The 13,037-nt window shown below is 47.3% G+C and overlaps 1 protein-coding gene across 1 annotated transcript in view; it reads left to right on the plus strand.

Moving 5' to 3' along the window:
* Nucleotides 1-2,521: 2,521 nt before the first annotated feature.
* The window catches only part of LOC138521151 (antileukoproteinase-like), a 79,932-nt gene continuing 69,416 nt past the window's right edge, over nucleotides 2,522-13,037 (plus strand). The window contains exon 1 of the mRNA XM_069633729.1: nucleotides 2,522-2,665. Coding sequence (XP_069489830.1) covers nucleotides 2,599-2,665 — 67 coding nt within the window. The 5' untranslated portion in view covers nucleotides 2,522-2,598. The remainder of the gene's footprint in view (nucleotides 2,666-13,037) is intronic.

The raw sequence follows: 13,037 nt of genomic DNA on the forward strand, positions 1-13,037 counted from the left end.
ATTTCCTGATTGCCATTTTTCCTGATAAGATTGAAAGTTAAAAGTAATTTTATTTTATATAATTATTTATTAATTTGTTTGTATGTGTATTGTTATGCTTGATTTAATGATTTGATGAGATGAAATGAAATATTTTGTAAACATTTGAAAAGATGATTTATTATCCAAAACAAATAAAAATAAAAAATATAGTTTTACTATCTCCATCAAAACATGGAAGTCTACAAGTACCAGAATTCTGATTCATGTGGGCTTAAACAATCTCATCATAGTTTTACTACCATATTTTAATTACAGCTAACAAAAGAAACTCTGTGATAAGTTCACGTTTGTTTCAGGAATGTTCATCGTGATATTAATAACAACATTTGAAATTGTAGAATAAAGCAGGCTCTTTTTTATGTCAAACAAGAAGAAATGAAAATAAGCGCTCAAAACACCTCTGACATTTGGTCGGATCTCTCCTTTCTAAGGCCTTTTTGTTTGAATGGCCTACATGAAAATAAAGAGCAGACAATGGGCCAAAGAATGTCACTATAATCAGAGAAGGCAAAACCTTTCACCAAAGACAGCACAATACTATAAAAAAAAAGAGATAAGATGATCCGTCCTGGATCACAGTGTCATCCGGTGGCAAAGCCGTAACATGAGCCTCGACACTGTGGTTCCACTGTCTCCATTTTGGCACCTAATCACCTCTCCTGCTATATTGCTTGTTTGGGGGACAGAACTGTAAACTTGCACTGTGCAGATGCTATGTACGGTTTCATATGGAGGGCTTTCTGGTTCTGTGTTGTTACAGCAGAGTTGGTGGAAATGTACATGACAATACCCTCTTCAGTGCCTCAGGTGCAATCCTGCCAGTCTTTATTGATGTCACATAGCTCGCCAGTTACCCTAAAGCAGTGGTATTCAAACGTGTGTATGCGGTACCCACCCTTGAGTGAATTTAGTGGTGCTGCCCCCATCACCCCACAATGTATAACTGCTTACATTTTCTATCAAAGGTAGACTGTGTTGCCTTTTTAAAGAGCCTTGTGCCCCCTCTGGGCATCCTTCGCCCCCTCCTGCCCCCAGGGAACAGAACACCACAGTTTGAAGATCACAGGCCTAAAGAGAATTGTGGTGAAACAATGTACATAGGAGGAGCCTAAGGTATGTTTACTTTTTATTTTTTTATTTAAAGCGTACTTAGCACCGGTGTGTTATCTATGCGGGCGCTAATGGCAATATGACGCTTGAGGCAGGCTGACAGAGCCAGTAACGGCACCAGGGCCCTTGTTGAGGGACCCTTACTTCCCTCGGCACCTTATTGTGGCCAGACGGCCATTACTGGCAGTCACAGCCTGCCCCCTAAGGTCATATAGCCTAAGTTGCCCTCTCTTTCTCCGTCTCCATTCCTGCACTCCCTCCTTCTTTCTCCCTCATTTTGCTTTACTATACTCCCTCCTCATCCTTCTCAATTCCTAAATTAATCCTCCTCAACGCCTTCTCACTTTCAATTCAGTATCCCTCTCTTTCACTCTAGCATTCCCTCCGTCTTTTTCCCTCCTTTTATTATACTGTATGCTGCCTCGTCCTGCTCAGTTACTAAGTTTCCGACCTCAAACCCTCCTCACCTTCCGTTCAGTTTCCCTCTCTTGTCTCTCTGCATTCCCACAGCCCCTGCTTCTTTCTCTCTCCATTTACTTCTGCCTCCTTCTCTTTCTTTATTCCTGAATCCGTCCAGCCCCTCCCCACGTTCCATTCTGTCTCTCTCTCTCTCACTCTGTTCCTTCACTGCATCCTTCTTTCGCTCACCTCATCCTCAATTCCTAACAAGCTCCCTCTGTGCAGCCCCTCCTCCCTATCCTTTCCATCTCCCCCATTCCAGAGCTCTCTCCTTTCTCCCCTTTTTTCCACCCTGTGCATGGCTCCTTTTCTCCCCCCACACCCTCGTGGACGTCAGGGGTGGGCTCAGGCTGTTGCCAGTCCCATGTGTACGATCCTCAGCGGGCTCAACCCATATCTGACCCAGCTAGAATGTTTAGATTGCTACTGGCTGTATCTAACGCGAAGCACTGGAAGTCAACTCTGCACATCAACACCAGACCATGGCAAAATGGCTGCCTGACCAGGGCCGGGATGCAATAGTGTGATCCCCTCGCGCACTCAGTGTCACTGGGGATCATAGTTCATCCTGAGACCATGAACTGTGCTCTCTACATATGACATTGTACTCGGCCTACATGTCCAATATATGCTATTAAAGGCACCAGAGTGCCCGAGTGTTTCAAACCTTTTCTCTCCCCCTGTTGCTCCTTGCTGAGGTGGAGCGTGCAGGTAGCCATTCCGCCTGTGTAATATGGCCTTGCTTTTACTTCCCAGTGCAGCCCTGCCCATCCGCTGGAAAATCCGGCAGAGGAATCTCAGATGGCCTGCAGCAGCCCCTGGGGAGGGTCGTCCGATAGTTTGCTTTGTACTAACACTATTGTTACTGGAACAAGGAACCGCGACGCATGCGAATTGCGCGGGTATAAGTATGGGCTGCGGTGCTCCACACGGCACTCTCTGCTCCTGCCTCTTACTACCCGACACTCAGCTCTGCAGACCCGCAACATGCTGAGACTCCTGATCCTCGGGGCGCTGGCGGCCATGACACTCTCTCACGATAAGAATGACTCTGGTGAGTGGCCAAATGCTGGCACACGCGTGAGTGTCCGTTTAGCAGGCCAAGGTAAGCAGCTTTCATTTTGGGCAGTGGAACAAACTGCCAGTGGTGGGCAGTATGAAAGTTCCCGTTAATGGGCAGCTGGAAGTGGTGGGTCTCAGAAATGTTGCCAGGTTTGGAAAAGATCTGGGGCTACGCTAATGTCGGGACTCGGGGCTAGGTAGCCTTTTGGTTGTAACTCATGCAAAAGACCCAGAGCTATAGCCCCCCCTACGCCCCGCCATTCACCCCTAGAGCCGCCTCTGGTGGGCAGGCAGTTTTCCAACATGAGCCATTCCAATCTGTTGGTGCTTATCCAGTCCTGGTTTCTTCTTTGCAATCTGGGACTTGTGTTCTGAGTTTTATAATGGCAAAAGCAAACATATATGTTCTAGAATTCGAAGAGAAAAACAGGACTGGATAAGCACATAAAGATTGGAATGGACCATGTTGGCAACTATCGAGAGAGGTGTGAGGAGCAGTGCCTATCGCCAGTGTAAGAAGCTGGCAACAGTGATGAGCAGTGTCAGGGGTTTGCACCTGTGAGCAGTGTAAGAAGCTGGCAACAGTGATGCGCAGTGTCAGGAGTTTGCACCGGTGAGCAGTGTAAGAGGCTGGCAACAGTGATGATCAATGGCAGGAGTTTGTACCTGTGGGCAGTGTAAGAAGCTGGTGACAGTGATGTGCAGTGTCAGGAGTTTGCACCTGTGAGCAGTGTAAGAGGCTGGCGATAGTGATGAGCAGTGGCAGTAGTTTGCCCCCGTGAACAGTGTAAGAAGCTGGCAACAGTGATGCACAGGGTCAGGAGTTTTCACCTGTGAGCAGTGTAAGAGGCTGGCGACAGTGATGCACAGTGTCAGGAGTTTGCACCTGTTAGCAGTGTAAGAGGCTGGCGACAGTGATGCACAGTGTCAGGAGTTTGCACCTGTTAGCAGTGTAAGAGGCTGGCGACCGTGATGAGCAGTGTCAGGAGTTTGCACCTTTGAGCAGTGTAAGAGGCTGGCAACAGTGTTTAGCAGTGGCAGGAGTTTGCACCTGTGGCCAGTGTAAGAAGCTGGTGACAGTGATGCTGTGCAGTGTCAGGAGTTTTGCACCTGTGAGCAGTGTAAGAGGCTGGTGATAGTGGTGAGCAGTGGCAGTAGTTTGCACCTGTGAGCAGTGTAAGAAGCTTGCAACAGTGATGTGCAGTGTCAGGAGTTTGCACCTGTAGGCAGTGTAAGAAGCTGGCAACAGTGATGCGCAGTGTCAGGAGTTTGCACCTGTAAGCAGTATAAGAGGCTGGCAACAGTGATGAGCAGTGGCAGGAGTTTGCACCTGTGAGCAGTGTAGGAGGCTGGCAACAGTGATGATCAGTGGCAGGAGTTTGCACCTGTGGGCAGTGTAAGAAGCTGGTGACAGTGATGTGCAGTGTCAGGAGTTTGCACCTGTGAGCAGTGTAAGAGGCTGGCGATAGTGATGAGCAGTGGCAGTAGTTTGCCCCCGTGAACAGTGTAAGAAGCTGGCAACAGTGATGCACAGGGTCATGAGTTTGCACCTGTGAGCAGTGTAAGAAGCTGGTGACAGTGATATGCAGTGTCAGGAGTTTGCACCTGTGATCAGTGTAAGAAGCTGGCGACAGTGATGCACAGTGTCAGGAGTTTGCACCTGTGAGCAGTGTAAGAGGCTGGCAACCGTGATGAGCAGTGTCAGGAGTTTGCACCTTTGAGCAGTGTAAGAGGCTGGCAACAGTGTTGCACAGTGTCAGGAGTTTGCACCTGTGAGCAGTGTAAGAGGCTGGCAACCGTGATGAGCAGTGTCAGGAGTTTGCACCTTTGAGCAGTGTAAGAGGCTGGCAACAGTGTTGCACAGTGGCAGGAGTTTGCACCTGTGAGCAGTGTAAGAGGCTAGTGATAGTGGTGAGCAGTGGCAGTAGTTTGCACCTGTGAGCAGTGTAAGAAGCTTGCAACAGTGATGCACAGTGTCAGGAGTTGGAACATTGATGCGCAGTGTCAGGAGTTTGCACCTGTGAGCAGTGTAAGAAGCTGGCAACAGTGATGCGCAGTGTCAGGAGTTTGCACCTGTAAGCAGTATAAGAGGCTGGCAACAGTGATGAGCAGTGGCAGGAGTTTGCACTTGTGAGCAGTGTAAGAAGCTGGCAACAGTGATGCACAGTGTCAGGAATTGGCAACAGTGAGCAATGTAAGGGGCTGGCGACAGTGATGAGCAGTGGCAGGAGTTTGCACCTGTGAGCAGTGTAATAAGCTGGCAACAGTGATGCACAGTGTAAAAAGCTGGCAGCAGTGATGCACAGTGTCAGGAGTTTGCACCTGTGAGCAGCGTAAAGCTGACAACAGTGATGTGCAGTGTCAGGAGTTTGCACCTGTGAGCAGTGCAAGAGGCTGGCGACAGTGATGAGCAGTGGCAGGAGTTTGCACCTGTGAGCAGTGTAAGAAGCTGGCGACAGTGATGCGCAGTGTCAGGAGTTTGCACCTGTGAGCAGTGTAAGAGGCTGGCGACAGTGACGCACAGTGTCAGGAGTTTGCACCTGTGAGCAGTGTAAGAGGCTGGCGACAGTGATGCTCAGTGTCAGGAGATGGCACCTGTGAGCAATGTTAGAAGCTGGCAGTAGTGATGCGCAGTGTCAGGAGTTTGCACCTGTAAGCAGTGTAAGAATCTGGCAGTTATGGACGTTGTAGTAGGTAATGTGAGGAAGTGGCAGTAACGAGAAGTGTGGCAACTTGCACGGGTTGGCAGTGGGAGGCGCTCAGATTAGTGGGTAGTGTGAGGAGCTTGTCTTAGTGAGGATCTCTAGCCGTTGGTGCTGCCTGATACTCTCACTAGTGGGAGACAATGTAAGTAGCTCACACGGCGTGGGAATGGGGGCATCGTGAGCAGCTGGCATTGGTGGGAAGTGGGAAAAGCTGGCAGTGGTGAAAGTCTGTGACAAGCTCCTTCTGCTGAGTTTTGTGCAATCGTCATAATAATGGGACGCAATAAAAGGGGTTTGTAGTGAGTGGCGACGTAAGGAACTCATATTGGTGGGCAGTGCAAGATGCAGTGTGAGAAGCTTGCACTTTTAGACAGCACGCGAGGCTGGCAATCATGGGTATTCTGAGAAGTAGGCCCTTTTAGGAGTGTGAGGCGCTGTGAGGCGCTGCACTGCCTGGCCATTTGCGTAGTTGACAGAGTGCTTAGGGGACTCCGTACCCCAGTGCTGTTAATCCTGACTGAGGGCACACGATGAATGCACTCAAGTGACTGGCGATGACTTAGCTCAGGGCAATAGTGCACAACACAGCCCACTCAGTCCCTCCCTCACTCACTCATTCGTCACCTCACTAGCCTACTCATCCATTTACTGGGTCACTCATTTGTCCGTTTCCTTAACTGCTCACTTGCACACTCGTCACCAGAGTCTCTCAACCACTTACACGATCGCTCAGGGCCTGATTTACAAAAGCGTTTGTGAATGGGAAAGTCCCATTAAAAAACGCGGTGCAAATCAGGCCCTTAGTCAAGTATTTAACTGCTCAATCACTTGCTCACTGACTTAATAAAGTGTTCACTTACCAATTCACATGCTCACTCCCCCAGTCATTGCATTCCACTTAGTAAGTAACTCACTCACTCAGAGCTCCCCTCCTTCATGCAAACACTCACATACACCCATTGGCCAGTCACTGAGATACAGACACCCACTCACATACACACTCGGGGAGACCTGGAGTTTGACATTCCTTTGTGGGGTCGGAGATTTACTGAAGGTGGCACAAACCTCAATCCTATTCCAAACAAGGGGTTTACAAGAACACGTGGCACACCATCTGGTAGCGTGGTCTGTGCTCAGGTTGTACCCTGTAGAAGAGGCAGAAGGGGGCTTAGATTTCAGGGGAGAACCAAGAAACAACCACAACTACATGGGATCTTAGTGGGTGTTATAACAATGTATCTTTGAGTTAACTGAAAAATATCAAACACATATTCTTGTTGCCTGTTTTGCTTGATTCTTCTACCCAGCTTCCCCCCTCCCCCCTCCAGCCTACTTCTGCAGGAGTCTGTATGGATACCTTCTGGTTTCACCATCACCGTCTTGTGGCCAATGCTGGATTTTACTTTAATGCACTTCATTGATTCATGGTGCGTCACCCTTTCTCAACTCTCATGCTGGACTTCCTTTGCATCTTGTACTCATGGTGGCCCTGAATCATGCTGTTCCCATCTTCATCTTGTATCCTGGATTGCTACATTATGTGTTACTACTGACTTCTGCAATTGTATTCGGTCTTCCCTCTTGCTTCGCCACTCTTTTTGACTGCTTACTCTATGTTCTCCCCTCCTCTCCCTTCTCCTTTCTCCTCCCCTCCTCCCCTTACTTTCTTCTATGCACTTACTCTATCAGAATTGTCCCTGGACCTAGTATGATAGCAACCTCGTCTGTCTCCTCCCACCTCCCCTTACTGTACCCCCCACCCCCAATTCAGCACTATCTGAAATGTTGTCAGGCCTAGTACAATAGTCGCTTGTTTTATTCCTCCCCTCCCTTTCTGCACCCCTCTCCCTCACCTTTTGTTTTCTCCGGCTCCACTAGAAATGTCGTCAGGCCTAGTACGGTAGTCGCCTGTCTGTTTCCATTTCCTTCCCACTCTCCTCCTCCCCTCCTTATCTATGTCTTAGCTCTTGCACTATCTGAAATGTCGTCAGGCCTAGTACGGTAGTTGCCTGTCTGTTTCCATTTCCTTCCCACTCTCCTCCTCCCCTCCTTATCTATGTCTTAGCTCTTGCACTATCTGAAATGTCGTCAGGCCTAGTACAGTAGTTGCCTGTCTGTTTCCATTTCCTTCCCACGCTCCCACTCCCCTCCTTACCTATGTCTTAGCTCTTGCACTATCTGAAATGTCATCAGGCCGAGTACGATAGTTAATTTCACATCCTTACTGTTCATGGCCTGTAAGAATGTCATTGTATTTTCCCTTGTACCCTTCCCTTGAAGCGCTTTGAAACACATTGTGTATAGGCGCTATATAAATAAACGATCATATCATATCAAAATGATGGATAAAAATGTCAGCAAGGTAAAGTTGCTACTGCCTTTAAAACAATAGCAAACATAGGCTCAGAAGAGCATCTCATAGTTGTATTTTACTCAAACAATAGCTGTTGAGAATATCTTCCCCTGAAGGTTCTAGGCAATAAGTCTCCAATGAGTCAATAGTAAAGCTGGAGACTAAGGATCACCAGGGCAGTCCGGCCTCAGTGGCGGATAAGCCAGAGGGAGTCAGCTTGGTTATGTATCCTGACAAAACACTCACCGTCCAGAGTCTAAGGGCTTCGCAGAGGCTGTCAATGGAAAAGCCAGTGGTTAACCTCCACATGCAGGACGTAGTGATGATTTGGCAACGAATCGATGAGTCCAAAGTAAAGTGTAAACAAGAATTGGCAATCCCAACAGTTTGGGTTTTCGTTTCGGCAATGGGAAAGGCGCATGCTAGGCACTGCCGTAGTGGTATTGACTACCCATTGTTGGTGGCAGGTGCAAAATGGTGTGAGTACCTGGGCATTTAATAGCAGTGCCTGGCAAAAGCTTACATCTTATGCACAAGCCAAAAATGTTGACTTTGCCAATGCTTGTTTTAAACAGGACTTCAGTGAAGGACACGAGGAGTGCTTATAAATGGAGAGGCTGAAGGCAGGCCTGGTAAGTGTTTAGACTCCAATTAAGTCATTAACTTTCATTGAACTGCTTTGAAAAAACACTGGCAGGCACTTTGAATGCAAAACCGGATGGTAGGGCTTGCATAAAACGAGCTCAAAGAGTTCCCATGTGGTGTTTTTTGGGCGGGCAGAAGCTGGAACTGGGTGAGAAAGGCCATAGGGATTATAGCATGGCCATGGGCAGTTAAAGCGTGGGCAGATTGCCAAACAAACAACGCCTACAGACTCTGTACCTCCTCATATGTCATTCCTCCCTATCTGTACTACATTGCAATAGTTTCAGTTTATAGGTGTGGCCAGTGCCGGCCTTAGTGGCAGCAGCGCCTCCGGCAGAAAAAGAAAACTGTGCCTCGCCCCCCCACCGCGCCCCTTGTCAATTGGGCGCGGTGGGGGGTGAATGGTGGCGCCAAATGTTTCTTTTTGTGGTGGAAAAGTGTCATTTTAAAATTAAATGCGCTCACTGGAGCCAGCGCATTTAACAACAATAGGGTGCCGCGGCACCCTATTAAGATGATTATCGCCCCACTCGCGACGTCAGGGCAGGGTGGTAATGATCTCAATAGGGTGCCAGCACCCTATTGTTTCCTAAATGCGCCCGCGTCAAAATGACACTTCTCCAACCACGCCAGCTCAGGGGAGCATTTGAAAAGCTCCCCCGAGCTGGCGCCCTGGGGCTCTATGGGGCCCCGGGCAGTCTCTCGGCCCATCCTGCCCTAAGGCCGGCACTGGCTGTGGCAAGCCCAAACTGAAAATACCAGCACACAACACTGGTTCTTCCTTCCAGCACTCAACACTTACGTTGTTGCCCCCTGGCTCGATCCAATACACTCCCTTCCAGTGCCAATGAGGCTGCCAAGATGACAGCAGTTGCGTTATAAAGCCCCTTAAAAAAGAAACATGTCAAAACTTGTTTAAGTGGCAGGGCACGGACGTTGTGGAACACATGGGATATAGAGCCGTTAAGTTGTCAACGCAGATACGTTTTCCCCTTACTGGTTCTCATCGTATGGTGCCAGCTCTTACCGCTTTGCCAACTTGACGGTGTCCACCCAGTCAAGGACCTTCAGTTTTCCAGACATAGGGTAGCAATAAGCAAACTCAATCCAAATGAAATTAACCATATTTGTGTAAACGAGAACATCATGCTAATTAGATGAACAGGCAGTTCAGAAAAAAAGATTTCATAATATTGTCCCACAACAGCTTGTGGTTAAAAGATGTGGAATTTGTTTTAAATGAACGTGGCCTTACTAAAAAGTTAGAAAATAAACAGGTTTCCCTAATCTTTAAATAATAAAAAATTGTGATATTGAGATTACTCACTTTCTTAGGAACACAGACAGGGCTCGGGCGAACTCCTGCTATAATGCCAGGCTTCTGAGAAGATAACAGCACTGAAGCGAGTCACGGTGCCCAAGCTAGACGCACTGGCCCGGTTATCCCAAACGGGTGCAGTGGCACATGAGGGGTGGAACCAGTGCATCGTTTGTGGGGGTGTTTGCCAGCTCTCAGGCGCGGCACTTATTTCTGAGCCCAGTTTGATTAAGTTGTGGTATTTTGGCAACTTTATTATTTTGTCAGTCAGTAATAGTAACACAACAAGCAACAACAGTGTGCCCTAGGTTGGCAGGTCATGGCTAATTATCCATTTTCATGAACAACAATGAGCTGCAAGGTGACACTGCTGGTCACTCATGCTAGCCATGCCTGCACACTGCTCCACTCAGCATGCGTGACATTGGTGCACATTCTCTACCTTGATGACCAGAGCACTGCCACAGCAGGGTGGGTTGGCAACAATAGGACAGTCAGCAGTGAGCAGCTCCAACACAGGGACAAGGTCAGTGAAAAGGCCAATGTCGAGGAGAGCCTGTCACGAGTGACGATCTATACAAGAAGACCTTAGTGGAGTGTTGGCAGGAAATGTCATCAGTTCAGTCATGATTTGCCTGGATTTGTCCATCACGTCGCCACAGGAGGAAAGCAGGTTTGCTCTTTTGTCTGTGGTTAGATGGTCAATATGTTCCACTTGCCACTGATATAATAAGAGCAAAACGTTGACAATGATGTGTTGAAAGAAACACTTAAACATTTATGTTATTTCAAGCCACAACTAATATGTTATGCCAACCCTGCCAGAGTCAGATCGTTCCTCACATTTAATAAACCGGTGGGAGTTGCAGCTTTAACCCTAAATATGTGGACACTATATGGAGCAGACGTGGGTGGTGTCCACCCCGGTGTGTCACGGGCATGCTAGAAAATATTTGAGCCCTGCCACTTATTTTCTTACGCATTAACCACCGGTTGGGGATCTGCCCAGAACATCACTGTTCTAGGTGTCAATTTTAAATTAAGTTCACACAAAAGGGGTTACTAGAGGCCCACGTGGTTCATGCATCAGTTTATTGAGGTACACTGTGTTGCCCAGGGTCTCCCACCTTTCTTAAGGAAATGCAAACCAGCTCGAATTTGCCCTCACAACACTTTTGTCCAGAACTATGTGGCACTTGAAACTATTTATTAAACATGAGTACATCTGCAGGAACACACCTTAGCCATACGCTTTCACAATTTACCTCTATGCTTTAATTTGTTCCACTAGTGGACATTCATCAAGATTATAATTGAATTCGAACCATTAAGTGCCTCACACATCCTAACCGGATATTAAGGGAACCTGCTATTTTGATTTGAGTTTGAAGACTCTTTACAAGTTGGAAAGAACCATTATATTATCAGTAAATTATAATTTCAGACTAGGGCCTTATTGCAAGTTTCCCAGTTTGGAAAAAAAAGCCAGTAAAATTGCCAGTAATACCGGCACCAGCATTTTTTCCACCCGGGGAAACACACGTTTGCCGGTGGGGACAGTGATCGGCTGGCCTGACCTGCGGGTGGATCAGGCCAGCACCGTCAAATGCATGCCAGAATCACCAGCACTGGGTACTACGGATGCTGGTAATTCTGGCAATCGCATCCCATGGGAATTTAATGCTGCCTGCTCTGCCCATAATATCCCAGTAATACAGGATATCAGGCGGCATAAATGGTAATAACGGTATCTGGTGCCGGCGGAATAAGTACTTTAAAAATAGCGCCCTATTTTTTCACAACCCTTGGTTCAAGAGAGAAACTGGGCACGACATTTTCAAAATTCGTAAAGTTGTGTCCAACTTCCAAAGCTATAAGCATCTTTGAGCCAGCTACTGGAACGCGTCACAGACTAGCTTAATCAGCCACCTGGCAATAGGAATGAACGCCACCAAATTGCGGTTATAACAATTACACAATGTGCCCAAATCCAACCTTAAAGTCCTATCGTCACTGTGCATGCGCCAGTGCCCACTTGATATGCAGATATCTTCGGGTATAAAGTAAACCCCCGTCTTTTTTTATAAAACAGCACCAAAGTAGGTTTGGAAAAAAGCCAGGGAGCAGTGCTCATGATCGCCACTGGTAGGGTGACCAGATTTCCAAAAGGAAAAACCGGGACGACCAACAACATAAAAGAGGGACTACCCCATTGCATCCCACCAATTATCGCCCCTCCCCCAACAAGCCCCCACAACCACCAAAAAATCATATTTCCAGCACTTCTCCTTTCTATAAACTCTATATGATCTCATTTGTGCAGTTTTCTCTGAATCTTGGCATGTTAATTCAAGACAGGCGTTTGCTCTCATTAATATAACATGGCTTGCTACTCGTTTCAAGCCAGTCTCTGTGGCACAGCTTGTAAGTGTTGTGACTTGTACCTGAAAGGTTGGAGGTTAGAGCTGACTTCAAAATTCTGAAAGTTTTGTGGAAGAAAATTACAATTTTAATTACGGTAGCCACCCAAACGGGGTTTCTAAAGGGAAAACCGGGACGTCTGGTCACCCTAGGGCCACTGGTGCGACATGGTGGAAAGCGATTTAAATTAACCCATTGTTCAAAGGAAATTTGACTGGTGCAAAATAACATCTTTATGTCATGCCTAATTCTGACTAGGGATCCGTTTATACCACTTCCTACATCTAGCCAATAACACAGCCATGCCGTAACAATTAAAACAAGGTTTAATCAAGCCGCCTAACAGACGGTTACAGGTTAAAGGGTCGAAATACAAAGGACTGAATGCCATTTTTTCGAGTCAAAAGGACTGGAAAAAGAAATGGTCAAATGCATTTTATTTTTTTTATTTTTTTATAGGGGGTTCTTTAAAAACACATGTTTTAACTATATTAAATAAATAAAAAACGAATCATGAAAAAAATGCATTCGAAAAAATTGTTTTTCGATCCTTTTGACTCGAACTTTTTGTCATTCGATCTTTTGTATTCGATCAAATGACCGGACACCTAACAGACGAAAGAAGAGCCTGAAAAAATACGCGCCCATCACACGATTTGTGTTTTTACTCTGCTTAGCGTTTTGTGACCATGCATTGAACTATCGCAATCAGTTTCTGGGAAGCTCCGCTCAGCCAGCAGAAGGCTGGGGGCAGATGGTGAACCCCTCGCTGCATGTGCCCTCACGGCAGTCTCCCCCATGGTCTCTCCAACCACAGTAGCGCGCAAACCGTCTCTCACTGGCAGTCTGCCACTGCCCATAGACTCTGCGTGCCCCATTCCCAGCAGCAAAACGCTCGCTATAGAGTGGCCCACTCCCAGAG

Source organism: Ambystoma mexicanum, chromosome 13, assembly GCF_040938575.1.
Source record: "Ambystoma mexicanum isolate Mex_15411 chromosome 13, UKY_AmexF1_1, whole genome shotgun sequence".
Classification (NCBI taxonomy): Eukaryota; Metazoa; Chordata; class Amphibia; order Caudata; family Ambystomatidae; genus Ambystoma; species Ambystoma mexicanum.